The 15099-nt window shown below is 40.4% G+C and overlaps 1 protein-coding gene across 7 annotated transcripts in view; it reads left to right on the forward strand.

Annotated features, from left to right (window-relative positions):
* Window positions 1-446: 446 nt before the first annotated feature.
* The window catches only part of Mtmr1 (myotubularin related protein 1), an 87381-nt gene continuing 72728 nt past the window's right edge, over window positions 447-15099 (forward strand). For all 7 annotated transcript variants that reach the window (XM_036174289.1, XM_036174295.1, XM_036174290.1 and 4 more), the window contains exons 1-2: window positions 447-766; window positions 5760-5865. In XM_036174289.1, coding sequence (XP_036030182.1) covers window positions 612-766; window positions 5760-5865 — 261 coding nt within the window. In that variant the 5' untranslated portion in view covers window positions 447-611. The remainder of the gene's footprint in view (window positions 767-5759; window positions 5866-15099) is intronic.

The following is a 15099-nucleotide window of genomic DNA, read 5'->3' on the forward strand; positions in this document are numbered from 1 at the left end:
GAAGAACGGAATGGAAATTGCTAAAACCCCATGGAATTGTTTATGTTTCAAGATGTCAAGACTAGGGACACTTAAGGACCCCAGGATGTCGCCACCCAGACACTTCCTGGGATTCAAAATTAAGAGGAAAACAAATCTTTGTTTTTCAAATGTAGAGCTTCTTCAACCATTAAAAACAAACAAACAAACAAAATACCCATATGTCTACAGTGTACCAGGTTTGTCTGTAAAACAAAGCACGTCATGCATAGGCACTTTGCAGTTTCCAAACCTCAGAGGTTGTAGTGTCCCCATTGCTCAAGCAGGGTTAGAGGGGGTTTCTGGGATACCCAACTTCATGTTCCTTAGCCAGGCAGGTGGGTGGACAGCTGTTGCGGAACTGTGTTGCCCACGCGCCGCCCTCCCCGCATCGACCCCGCCCCTCCCGCCCCTTCCCCCGCGCATGGCCTTGTGGGTAACGCGGGGCCTCCAGGTGACAGCTAATGGCGGCGGCTGCCTGATGCGAGTAACCAAGCGGCTGAGCAGGGCGGCAGGGGGCGCGTCGCGGAGCCTGGCCTGCCGCCACTGCACTCCGGACTGTGGCTCACCAGAGGCGCCTGGCTTGACTAGCCATGGACAGGCCGGTGGCAGCGGCGGCCGCGGCCGCGGCGAGCTGCGAGGGCGCTGGGGGCCCGGGGCCAGGGCCGGCAGCTGGCTGGAGACCCTCTCGGGTTGCGGGGGGCGCTTCGGCCGGCTCCCGGCAGCCCAGCATGGAGACCCTAGACAGGTAAGTAGGACCCTGGAGCCCACAGCCTCTCAGTGCCCAGCTCAAGGCCCAGTGTCCTCTCGCGGTTCCCGGCTCCGGGTCCAGGGCCAAAGCGGGGGTGGGCGGCTCCTCCACAGTCACTTCTAGCCTTCCCTGTCCCAGCTGCTGTCCTAGGACCTGCTGGGGATTGGGAACCTGTTCCCTTCCGCTCTGCGCGCTGACAGCTCCTTGAGGCTTCGGAGCTGTCAAACCGGTGCCAATGCAGTAGTTCCTTGAGAACCCCTTTTCTGTTTGTGGCCTGGGCCAAGAATCCTCTCAGAGGAAATGTCGCTTAGCTTCTTGTTTTTAACATCACCATCTTGCCTAAATCGTGTGCTTTTAAGATCCAATTTTGCTGCTGCTGCTTGGGGTGGAGACTGGGAGGTGAGACACCCCAGCCCTGATAGGCCACAGATCTGCCACTGATGGTAAAGATACACAGATTTGAAAAACTGAGATGGATCTCTTCCGTAATGTTCATGAGACAAGAATACAGTTGTGTTACACTTTGAAGGACACAGTTCTTTTTTTCTTGGGTATATCAGTCTCCTGTTTGTGAGGTAGATTTAAAATAAGTCAGTTCAAGCTTACCTGCCATGTTCAACTGGGAAAGGCCACCACCCAGTCAAGTAATAACAAGAGATGGCCGGAACATCCAGTTTCCCCACTTAGATCTGCACTTGGGCAACAATTGTGATGTAGTTTAGTGAGTTTGAGCTGTTTACACCTGCCAGTCTTAGTCATTCCAGTGTGCTGAACTTTTGGGAGTTTCCAAAGATGGGTACAGGAGCAACAAACAGCACTATCTCATTTTTCTAGCTCAGTGTTAATTGCAGTATATTTTAATACATTAATCACTGAACAATAGGTTTCACTAAAACTAACCACAGTTAAGACATCCCTTAGAACCACGAGAACTTCACTCATGCCAAAGTATTCATCAACACCTGAGTTCTTGACCATTCAGAAAATAACAAATATAACTTTACTTTTGCTTGAAGGCTGATAGTTGAAATTGTATGTGGTAAGTGCTAGGCTATTGATAAACATAGAAGTATATTCAGGTGGCAGCATAGGTCTGAATCATTTGAAGTAGCTGGAATATGCCACCCCAATATGTCTCATTCAGTGTTTATTAGAAACTACAAGTGACTAGGTCCCATCCCCAAGAATTTTGATTTGGAAGGTTTAGGGCAGGCCCAGGAATTTGTATTTTTAAAAAACTCTATACTTCAGTCTCAGTAGTGACCCATTATGCTTGGGCTATGTGGACATGTGGTACTTGATTTAATTTGAGGATATAAGATGTTAATGATGTGGGCAATAAGGAAGGAGGCCAGGCATTTGAATTGAGGAAATAATGGAAGTTACCTAGTACATGGAGTAGGGAGAGCACTTTGGCCATGAGAACACAATGTGAATACCTTCTAAGGGACTGATAAGAGAGATGGCCTGTTGCCTTTGAGAACAGGCAGACTACTTTCCTAAGAAGCTGTGTTATCAACCCTTCTCAGGATGTGTATGGTTCTCTTAACCTGCATCAGAATCATTCCAGGTGAAAATACAGATTATTGGAGACCACACTAAATCTAGTCTGGGTTGTAAACCTAAACCAGAAGGTCTTAGCCATCTATCTGGGGCTTCAATTCTTAAGGCAGGAAGAGGACACAGAAGATGGATGCAGTTCAGGAAAGAGGAACTGGCATGGTAATAAGGCCAGGAGGATTTTCAAGGTACTTAGCACTTAAGAGAGAAGCAGGTGAGTCTTATGCTGTGCACACTGTAGATGTCTTTGAGGGGTGGGCATTGTGCCCACAAGTGTCAAGGCTGCAGAAACCAAGCTTGTGAAGCAGATTTCAAAGAAATCAGTTTAAGGCATACCTGCATGTCCAACTGGGAAAGGCCAATTGAGTATGGAGGGCAGTTGCACAAGATAAGAAGCAGGGAGAAAAGAGAGCTCAGTCCTGACATCTCAACAAGCACCCCTGCATGCTTTTCTTTGAGGAGTGACTCCCCCTAAAGGGAATTTGGCCTCTGTGAGCTTGTTTTACATGTGGACCTTGAACCTTGAAGCCTGTGTAGTCTTCAGAGTATTTCACTTCTCTTTGAGAAGAAGCTGTGGTCCTGTGAGAGGATGTGGCTTCCTAAAGGTCACAGATCTAGCTGGTGACAGAAATAGGACTTGAATCCAGACCTCTTGTTGGCGGGCCCATTATACCACTCTGTGTAACTGCTCTGACACAGGCCACTTCCTGTTGCTGATGGCAAAAACACATCAACGCCAATAAACCCACCCCTTTCTTAAAACAGTACAATCAACTTTAATCAAAAAGGGAGATATTTTGGTCCACAAAACCAATCAAGAGAGAAAGAGATGGGAGTGGGCACAATTGGAGCCAAGGACTGACTGCCTTTGAAACAGTGTTGTTAGAACTCTGTATCTCTTGTGTTTGTGTGTTTTTTAAAAAAATCTCATTTGTTTTATCTCTGTGTATTCTTCAAAGTGGTGGGAATAGGCCTCTAGAAGTCCTGTGGTAGATCCACAGCAAGGACCCAAAAAGAATCCTGGGGCTACCTGGCAACTCATTTATTGGTGGGAATGGGAAGAGGTGGGTCAACCCCAGGAAGCAGTGGATTGCAATTCTGCAAAGTAAAGAGAAGTGTCCTTATTAGAAGAAGGCGGGGCAGGATCTACTCAGCAGTTGATTTCCTCTAGTTGATCTTATGTATTTGCTGTCAGGGATGGGTGCTAATGGTAAAAGGATAAAAAAAGAAGCTTGGTGTGGTGGTTAATACCAATAAATACAGCACTGAAGAGGCAGGATTGCTGCATATACAAGGCCAACCTGGTAAATATAGAGAGTTCCAGTCCAGCCTGCACTGCAGAAAAAAGACTGTCTCAAAAAAGAAAAGGAGTAGGCAATAAAGGGGACACTGGCATTTAACTCCAGTGCAGGAGGATCTCTGTGAGTTTGAGACCAGCCTGGTGTACAGAGCGAGCTCCTGGGCAGCCAGTACTACTACATAACTACATAAAGAGACCTGATTTCAAAACAAGCGTGCGCACGCACCCCCCCCCCCCCACAGCACGTGCAGAAAAAGAGAGAGAGAGAGCATATAATATTTCTCCCCTTTTCCTTATGCCCCCTAGAAATTGTGATAGAGTTCTGACTTCTACTAGGATCATGAAATCCTAGTGTATCATAGGAATTTCTACCTATTCAGCAAATATTTTACATATATTTTCAACCATAAAGACCAGGCCACTTTAATCAGAGACTACAATTAAATAAATGTTCTGTCTTCCAAACACACAGATGTGGATGTAATTCCTAATTTTTTTTTTCCTTGATGAAAGTTTACTTCCTGGTAAAGGTCCTAAGTGTCATTGGTTTTTTGTTTGTTTGTTTTGTTTGTTTTTGTTTGTTTTTTGTTTTTTCTTGTTTTGACAGATCTGGAAAGGAGCATAGTTCCTGAGGGCAAGTTTTAAATCTCTCACTACCTAGTCTGCCTATTAGTCTATTAAGTCAGTTGAGCATAGGCCAAACACTCACCAGTCATGTGACCATGGACAAACCTGGACGCTCAAACCTGGAAGCTCAGTTTTATTTTCTGTAAAATAGGTCACTGGGAGGCTGGGAAAGGCTACCTTTTAGACCACCAAAGGGTTCTGTTTTCTTTGCACTGTTGTGTTTTCATATTAAGGCAGTTTTTACAATATCTGTTGGATCACCTTTCGCTCAGGTATCAGTCATTATCAGCTGTGCTAGTTCCTGGAGTGATGGCTACATTCCTGGATATGGTGTTGCCTTAGCACATTCATTTCTGTAACTAGTCAAGTTGGCTGGTGTCTGTTCTACCTTTTTGTCACAGCTGGTTATGAAGCTCTGACATAACAACTGGAAGAAGCTTTTTAAGTAAAAGCATTTACAGAAATGTAATGTAGCATCATTGTGTTATACAAAATACCTTTTCTAGTTTGTTCTATATTAACTTATCATCAGCTTTACCCCCACTAAAAGTATACTATTTTCTAGATTTTAAACAGCCAACTTGAATTTGGGTGAATTTTGTTTGAAAATTATATGTTTGAAGGTAAATATTTCACTTTGGAATTAATTTTCTATATGCATTATGTTAATTTTCTATATACATTATATCTACCATATAATTTTGATAGAATAGATTTCTGTGATATGTTAGAGAGTAACACACTTAACTAAATATGTATAATCATTTAAAAATTATTTATTGTGTTTATATAGATGTTTTGTCTGCATGTGTGTCTGTGCACCATGTGCATGCTTGGTGCCCACAGAGGCCAGAAGAGGATATTGGATCCTTTGGGACAGGAGTTACAGAAAGTTGTGAGCTGTCATGTGGGCAATGGGGATATGAAACTGGGTCCTCTAAAAAGATGGCAGTGCTCTTAACTAAAGAACTATCTCCAGCCCCAACACCTACAATCTTAAAACTTTTTGGAAAAGGTTGATTGGTTCACCTAAAACTAACCTAGAACCTGTTTTATTTTCTATTTTCTCTATATTGATTCTTATATTAAGTAGAAAAGCAACCAAATAGTTTAAGACATTGTGGGGCATATCTATAACCACAGTACTTGGGAGGTAGAGGATGGAGAATGGAGAGTTCAAGGCTATCCTCAGCTATATAGTGAGTTGAAGCCAGCCTAGGCTGTACATGAGACACTGTTTTAAATAAAATAGTATCTGAGTCGGGCAGTGGTGGTGCACACGTTTAATCCCAGCACTCAGGAGGCAGAGGCAGGTGGATCTCTGTGAGTTAGAGGACAGCCTGATCTATAGCTCGAGATCCAGGAAAGTCGCAAAGCTATACAGAGAAACCCTTTCTTGAAAAACAAACAAAAAAATCTGTATTTATTTATTCTTACCCAGGACACTTTGTTTCACATTAGGAGCCCAGGTTTAAAGATTTTTAATCACACTATTTCTTTTAGTCCTACAGGGTCACATGTTGAATGGTGTAAACAGCTTATAGCTGCTACAATTTCTAGTCAGATTTCAGGTTCAGTGACATCAGAAAATGTGTCCAGAGATTACAAGGTAAGTAACACTGAATATTTCATTCATTATTGGTATATAAGTACCCAGGATGCTTTGTAGTTTTAGTTTACATGAGCCTATGACTGCTAGATATTAAATTACCCTTTGGCAGTGCCAAGGACAAAGGTACTCTAGTGTTCAATCCGAATATAGAAGGAATACATTACCCATGTATCTTGTTTGTAGTTATAGTTTTATGATTGACACGAAAATTTGTCCTAAGGTTTTGAACAATTAAAAAAAATCAAGCTCTGTTTTATCATGTGTAGTGGGCATAATAGAGCATGCTTGTGACATGCCAACAGTTGCAAGAGAGTTTGAGGATAGTCTATTGTATATAGACAAAATTCAAGGGCAGGGTGGGTTACAGAGACTCCCATCAAAGAGCAGGCAAACAAAAAGAAACATATTTGATTACTTTGTTATTATTTTGTGTAAAAAATCACATCTTGATGGACATTCCTTCACTTCACAAGCATGTTTTTATATTTAAGTATTGCATTTGAGTATTCATTATTACATGGATACTATAATTCTAAACCATTTACAGCACAAAATGGGACAGCCTCATTTTTCATGCCTTCCTGGTGTGAGAAACCTTTGTTTATTTTAAAAGTTGGATTCCCTGCATAGTCTAAGATTAAGAGTGAGAAGTTTCTTGTTGGCACAGACTAGTTCCTAGCACTGTCTTGGAGCTTAATAGATACTCAGTAAATAGTTATTGAATGAATTAACAAGAAAAAAACTCAGATATTCCATCTTTGTTCAATCTACAAACTAATGTTTTGATTCCAGTAAGCTGTTAACAGATACACTAAGTGAAACTGTTGATATTTTCTTTGTGTTTGCTTGAGTTTTGTTTTGTTTTGATTTGGTTGTTTTTGCCTGATAGGAATGAGTGAGTGTTGTTTCACAAGCATATATGGAATACATTCGGTTATCAGTGAGCAGCTCTCAGAAGATAGCAAATCTCACAAAGAGCTTCAGCAAACATCCCACTTCTTCATAACTGCTCCTTGTTGAGGACTTTTAATATCCTCTCCTTGTTAGATCATAGCACAAGTTCAGAAACAGACTCTAGCACCTGTGGTTGAGATTTGCTCTTATGCTGTCCACTTCACCAAGCCAGCAGTTGCCATTGATTATGCTTACCAAAGTTTGTAGACTAGTAGAAATGGGATAACCTGCTACTCGAAGACTGGTAGTATATCTCTTAATAATGTCTCCAGTTTCTGATTTTCATGCATGGTGACAAGGGAGTAGCTGAGGCTGTTGGTCTTCAAAATCTAATCAGGAAGCCACTCTGTGTACAGTTGGAAGATGCTGGTATCCTGTTGCCCCCACTTTATCTGAAAGTGCCCATTGAAGGACCCTGTCAGCAGAGGATAGTGCTCATACTTTGGGGTGATTTTCTTTATTGCCTATTAAAAGTTAATTGTAAAATTTTCATTATGACCTAATGGTGTCATGTGGGTTCTGCACAAGAGTAAATGCAGCAAGGTATGGTGGCACACTTCAGTAATCTCAGCATTTGGGAAGCTGAGGCAGGATGATCAACTCTAGTTCAAGGCTGACCTGAGCTACATACTGAGTTTACTGCTAACCTGGTATACTGTCTCAAAATACTAAAACAAATAACAAACATGATTGAATGTTGCCTAGCTTTCTAATGTATATGTTCTCTGGGGTTTTTTTTTACATGATATAACTAAAGTTTTATCAATTTCAATCTATTTACAAATTTTGTGTAGCAGAATCAGCTCATGCTAAAATGGCTTAATAGTTGCTTTTCATAAAAAATAAGGTTTTCACATATTTTGAAAATTGAAGTTTAAGTTCCTATATCAGATCATAGTCATAGCTTTTGATGGATTATTGTAAGATTGCATGTTTTATAACTAAATCTACAAAGTTGACATTAAGTTTATAATTTGTGAGTTATATCTTCTTCAAAGAAATATATTTTAAATAATAAAAGCATAAAATATTCCTAAACTGCACAAACACTTGTATATGCTACTGATAAAACTCAGAGTAGCCATTTGGGGTTTTGGAAACTCTCTGGCATAGGAGTCATGGCATGGAGTTGGACCTAAAGGTTCAGATACAGTTTCAAGAGGACTGAATTTGCAGCCATTAGTAGATAAGATTGGACATTACTTATTGTGTAAATATCTTATTGAAAACCCATACAGATTTGGTGCTGACTCCTCTCTCCCCTTCCTCCCTCCTCCTCTTATCCCTTCTCTTCTTTCAAGTGCCCTCCCCTTCTGTATTTCTTTCCTCTCAAATATACTACTCCTTCTTTCCTATATCTTCCCCTCCTCCCCCTCTTCTCTTTCTATTCCCCTCCGCTCTTCTCCACTTTACCCTATCTTCTTTCTGTTCTCCCCTTCCCTCATCTCTCCTCTCTTTCAGTCCTTCCCTCTTCCTTTTCCTCCTTTCCCTTTCCTATCTCCACTTCCTTTCTTCCCCTCCCTCCTTTCTTCTTCTGCCATCTCTTTCCCATACTCTTCTTTCCTCTACTCTCCCTCACCTTTCTCTTCTGTTTATCTCCCTTCTTCTTTATCTCCTCTCTCCTCACCTCCCTTCCCTTTCCATCCATTTGTCACTGTACCTCGCTCCCTGCTCCTCTCAACTGTTTACCCTTTTCTTCCATGGGTCTCCTTTTGCCTCCCTTTTCTTCTCTCATCCATCCTTTCCTGTTTTCTTTTCTTCCTCCTGCTTCTTCACCCTTTCTCTACATTTCCCTCACCTCTTCAACCCTTTCTAGTCTATTCTTCCCACGCTACCCCTCCCATTCTTCCCTCCCCTCCTTTCTGTGTTTTGTTCCTTCTGCATCTCTCCTTCCCCATTTTTTCTCCCCTCCTCTACTGCCTGCTCTGTCCTCACATCTTATCTCCACATTTCCCTCTCCTTTCCCCTCTGCTCTTTTCCTTTCTCTTCTCTTGCCCTCTTCTCCTCAGTCCTCCTTCTCTCCTTTCCTATCCCTCATCCCCCTTTCTCATGCTCTCCTCTCTCTCTCCCTTCCCATTTTATTTCTTCTCCTCTCTACACAAAGTCCACATCTTCATCGCTCTCCCCTCTAGTGTATTGGGAGTACAGGTGTGCTCTGCTATACCTAGTCTCCTACAGTTCTTATGCATATGGAAAGACCAATGTTACAAGTGTTATGTAGTTACAGCAAGCTCAATTACAACAAGCTCAGTTTGTAGAGGTAGAATTGTGAAATGAGAAGTATTTGGCAGACATTGACATACCTGAAAAGGTAGATAGACAGATACTACTGGTTAATAAATGCTTACATTAATACCAAGCCATACTAAAAAGTTAACCTGATAATTAACATTATTCAAAGAAATGTAATAAAATGTTTTCTTTTGCTTATCCTCCCCTTGCCAACTTGATTGCTTTCATTTAACCAGGACAACATACTGAAAAAAATCTTGGGGGTGGGTTTGTGAATATGATTAAAATACATTGTATAAAATTCTCAAAGAATTAATAAATACATTTTAAATTTTCTTCCTTGAACTTGTAAAAAAAATAATACTATGATCTGAATGTAACTTTAATAGAGTAAATGCTTTTAGAAATTATACTGAAATATTTCCAGGGACTCAAATATTCTATTGAGTAGAAATGACTCAACCAATCATAACTTCCATTATTTGGAAAGTACAACTTGTACAGGAAGAGGGAGTTTTTTGGAGTTGTACAAATAGTACTGGCTAGCTCTGTGACCTTGTGTAATCTCTCAGTGGGCAGCCTTGTATAGTCTGGGGTTTCCTTAACTGTAATGCTGAAAGATTCATGATCAGATTTTAAGTGTCTAAATGCCTTTATTTCTAGAATGTTTTTCAATTATGTTTTGTTCAAAAGGACTTGATTCCAGCCTGCTTCTACCAATTAGTGTACTATGTGACCATCTTGCTTCTTCTGGCTCTAGCATTATCACCATCACTTCTCTGTTCCTCTGATGTCTTTTTGCCCCCCCCCCCTTACCCTGTGCACACTGTAATCCCTAGATTTCATCTTTAAATAGTGTAAACTACAAAAAAGAGAGAAAATTGGGAGGGCAGTATACAAATTTTCTCCCCTTTCTTAATTCAGACTATTTGGCAAAGAAATCTAGGTATTGTTGAACCAGGAGAGTGCTGTAATTAGTCTCTGGATTCTCAAAAGAAATTTCCAGAAGGGCTTTGGAGGGAAGGGGAAAAGAGTGTATGGGGAGGACCTTATGCTTGAATTAGGTCTTGGTTTATGTTTCCTGAGTTGGGTGCTAGTCTATGAAAAGAGGAGCTTCAGCATGCCCTTTCAGGATCCACTGTCATAATCTATGGCTGAAAACCTGGCTACATGACTTATTAATCATAGGCTGTAGACTCAAATGCCTACATGGGACAGTTAACAAGGAAGGCAAATATAGGAGAGAGATGTGGAGAATTGAAGGTATAATATGTCCCTATAGAAGCATTTTTACAAAGCCTCATTATTATCTGTCTGAACAATAGCTGTCTAGTTTTAAATCACTATAGTAGAAGAGAAAAGGTGATCATTCTATGAAAAGGAATTATGTTTTTAAAATGTTGAGACTTGCTTTTCTGCTTCTGCAAAGGTAGAGCAAATGGATTTTTCTTTTTCACACTGAATATAACTAAAATACCTGGAAATGGTCTACAAAATAATACAAGAACAACCTGAAGTACAGTAAAGGAATGAAGAAAAACTGGTTAGAATTCTCAATTCCCCCAAATTGACAAACTACAGAACAGGAGAGAGTATATTTGGAAACCTCATACCTGATAAACATTAATATCTAGAATACATAAAGAATAATCAAAACTTAACAATGAAAATGAACAAAAGGTACAAGGCCTTTCACTAAAGAAGCTCATGAAAAGTTCATCAACATCATTGTAATAGGGGTAAGGGGTGGACTTTGCAAATTAAATCCATGCAGAGATATCACCACATGCCTGTCAGGATGATTAGAATATTGGTCATCAATAAAAAAATAGTGATATAGCCCTCAACTGTGGTGAATCTTAAGAGAATTGTATTGGCTAAAAAAAAATACAGTGCTTTTTTTGTGAAAATACACTGGGAGACTACCTAGACTCTTCATGACTTAAGGCACTGCGATCTCCTATGGCTTACATCATAATCTAATTCCAGAAGGAAGGAAATTTCTATGTATATATATTTTTCTGTTTTTGTTTGTTTTTTTATATTTATTTATTTATTTTTATAATTTAATTTAATTTTACATATCAGCCATGGGTTCCCCTGTCCTCCCTCCTCCTGCCCCCACCCCCGCCTTCTGCCCAGCCCACCCCCCATTCTCATCTCCTCCAGGGAAAAGACTCCCCTGGGGATTCAGCTCAACCTGGTAGATTCAGTCCAGGCAAGTCCAGTGCCCTCCTCCCAGGCTGAGCAAAGTGTCCCTGAATAAGCCTTAGGTTCCAAACAGCCAGCTCATGCACTAAGGACAGGTCCTGGTCCCACTGCCTGGGTGCCTCCCAAAAGCTATTCAATTGTCTCACTTAACCAGATGACCTGATCGAGTTGGAGGCTCCTCAGCTTTTAGTTCATAATTCATGTGTTTCCATTAGTTTGGCTATTTGTCCCTGTGCTTTTTCCAATCTTGGTCTCAACAATTGGTGCTCATACAATCCCTCCTCTTTCTCACCAGTTGGACTCCTGAAGCTCCACCTGGGGCTTGACCGAGGATATCTGCATCCACTTCCATCAGTTACTGGATGAGAGAGAGTTCTACCAGGACAGTTAGGGTGTTTGGCCATCCAATCACCAGAATAGGTCAGTTTGGGCTTTCTCTCAACCATTGCCAGTAGTCTACAGTGGAGGTATCATTGTGGATTTCTAGGGACCTATCTATCACTTTGCTTCTTCTTATTCCTATAGGGTCTTCATTTATCATGGTCAATTATTCCTTGTTCTTCCTTTCTGTTCTTGATCGAGCTGGGATCTGCCACTACCCTAAGCTCTCTTTCCCTCGAACCTTACCCTTCATTACCCCCACTCATGTCCAGGTTGTTCATGTAGATCTCCATTTCTCTGTCATTGGGCAATCCCTGTGTCTTTCTTAGGGTCCTGTTTTCTAGGTAGACTCCGTGGAGTGGTGAGTAGCAGTCTAGTCATCTTTGTTTTACATCTAGTATCCTTCTATGAGTGAGTACATACCATGTTTGGCTTTCTGAGTATGGGTTACCTCACTCAGAATGATATTTTCTAGATCCATCAATTTGTCTGCACACCGCATGATGTCATTGTTTTTCACTGCTGAGTGTATATGTACCACATTTTCCTTATCCATTCTTCAGTTGAAGGGCATCTAGGTTGTTTCCTGGTTCTGGCTATTACAGACAATGTTGATAAAGAACATAGCTGAGGAAATGCCCTTGTGGTATGATTGAACATTCCTTGGGTATATGCCCAAGAGTGGTATAGCTGGGTCTTGGGGGAGATGGATTCCCAATTTCTAAGGAAGCACCATATTGATTTCCAAAGTGGCTGTACAAGCTTGCATTCCCACCAGCAGTGGAGGAGAATTCCCCTTCTTCCACATCCTCTTCAGCATAAACTGTCTTCAGTGTTTTTGACCTTAGCCATTCTGACAGGTGTAAGGTGGTATCTGAGAGTTGTTTTGATTTGCATTTCCCAGATAATTAGGGATGTGGAGCAATTCCTTAAATGTCTTTCAGCCATTTGAGCTTCCTCTGGTGAGAATTCTCTATATAGTTCTATAGCCCATTTCTTAATTGGACTGTTGGGCATTTTGATGTCTAATTTCTTGAGTTCTTTATATATTCTGGATATCATCCCTCTGTCAGATGTGGTGTTGGTGAAGATCTTTTCCCATTCTGTAAGCTGTTGTTTTGTCTTATTGTCCGTGTCCTTTGCTCTACAAAATTTCTCAGTTTCAAGAGGTCCCATTGATTAATTGTTTCTCTCAGTGTCTGTGCTACTGGTGTTATATTTAGGAAGTGATCTCTGGTGCCAATGTGTTCCAGACTACTTCCTACTTTCTCTTCTATCAGGTTCAGAGTAACTGGATTTATGTTGAGGTCTTTGATCCACTTGGACTTAAGGTTTATGCATGGTGACAGATATGGATCTATTTGCAGCCTTCTACACGTTGACCTCCAATTATGCGAGCACCATTTGTTGAAGATGCTTTCTTTTTTCCATTGTACAGTTTTGGCTTCTTTGCCAAAAATTATATGTTCATAGGTGTGCGGATTAATGTCAGGGTCTTCAATTTGATTCCATTGTTCCACATGTCGGTTTTTATGCCAGTACCAAGCTGTTTTTTTTTTTTTATTACTGTAGCTCTATAGTAGAGACTAAAGTCAGGGATCGGGATGCCTCCAGATGTTGTTTTATTGTACAGGATTCTTTTGGCTAGCCTGGGTTTTTTTGTTTTTCCATATGAAGTTGAGTATTATTCTTTCCAGTTATGTGAAGAATTTTGTTGGTATTTTGATGGGGATTGCATTGAATCTGTAGATTGCTTTTGGTAAGTTTGCCATTTTTACTATGTTAATCCTGCCTATCCATGAGCATAGGAGATCTTTCCATTTTCTGACATCTTCTTCAATTTCTTTTTTCAGGGACTTAAAGTTCTTGTCATATAAGTCCTTCACTTGCTTAGTTAGAGTTACCCCAAGATCAATGAAAATCAATACACCACATACCCAAACTTATGGGACACTATGAAAGCAGTGCTAAGAGGGAAATTCATAGCACTAAATGCCCACATAAAGAAGTTGGAGAAATTTCACACTAGTGACTTAACAACACACCTGAAAGCTGTAGAACAAAAAGAAGCAAAGTCTCCCAGGAAGAATAGATGCCAGGAAATTATCAAATTGAGAGCTGAAATCAATAAAATAGAAACAAAGAGATCAATACAAAAATAATGAAACAAAGAGTTGGTTCTTAAAGAGGTCAGCACATCTTTAAAATATATAGGCTGATTTAATTCTGTAGGTTTTTTCTATTATCCTATGTCTCTCTGCAGCTGTTCCTTTCTCATTATCAATGAGAAAATTCAAAGTTGACAGAGCATTGTATAATGTATTTCTGGGGTTTTTTGTTACCCCTTTCGGTTTATTTGGCATATTCTTTAGAGTTCTGATGGATCCTTCTTTGAATGCTTGGCATGTAGGATTATGAGTTTTACCTGTAATATGCTTTATATTGTATTAAGCAAAAAAAACTGTTTCATTTTACCAGAGACATATGCTGGAGCATTGTCAGTTTTAATTTGTGCAGGTATACCCATGATGACTGTAACTCCTAGCAAATGTGTGATTACCCAATCAGCTTTTTCAGAACTCAGAGAAGTTGCCCACTGAAATCCTGAATATCCTATGGTATACATAGTTAAATTTTACAAATTCCACATAGGCAGGATTAACATAGTAAAAATTGCGATCTTACCAAGAATAATCTACAGATTCAATGCAATCCCCATCAAAATACCAACACAATTCTTCTCATAACTGGAAAGATAATACTCAACTTCATATGGAAAAACAAAAAACCCAAGATAGCCAAAAGAATCCTGTACAATAAAACAACATCTGGAGGCATCCCGATCCCTGACTTTAGTCTCTACTATAGAGCTACAGTAATAAAAAAAAAAACAGCTTGGTACTGGCATAAAAACCGACATGTGGAACAATGGAATCAAATTGAAGACCCTGACATTAATCCGCACACCTATGAACATATAATTTTTGACAAAGAAGCCAAAACTGTACAATGGAAAAAAGAAAGCATCTTCAACAAATGGTGCTGGCATAACTGGAAGTCAACATGTACAAGGCTGCAAATAGATCCATATCTGTCACCATGCATAAAACTTAAGTCCAAGTGGATCAAAGACCTCAACATAAATCCAGTTACTCTGAACCTGATAGAAGAGAAAGTAGGAAGTAGTCTGGAACACGTTGGCACCAGAGATCACTTCCTAAATATAACACCAGTAGTACAGACACTGAGAGAAACAATCAATCAATGGGACCTCTTGAAACTGAGAAATTTTGTAGAGCAAAGGACATGGTCAATAAGACAAAACAACAGCTTACAGAATGGGAAAAGATCTTCACCAACACCACATCTGACAGAGGGCTGATATCCAGAATATATAAAGAACTCAAATGGCTGAAAAACATTTAAGGAATTGCTCCACATCCGCAATTATCT

Source organism: Onychomys torridus, chromosome X, assembly GCF_903995425.1.
Source record: "Onychomys torridus chromosome X, mOncTor1.1, whole genome shotgun sequence".
Classification (NCBI taxonomy): Eukaryota; Metazoa; Chordata; class Mammalia; order Rodentia; family Cricetidae; genus Onychomys; species Onychomys torridus.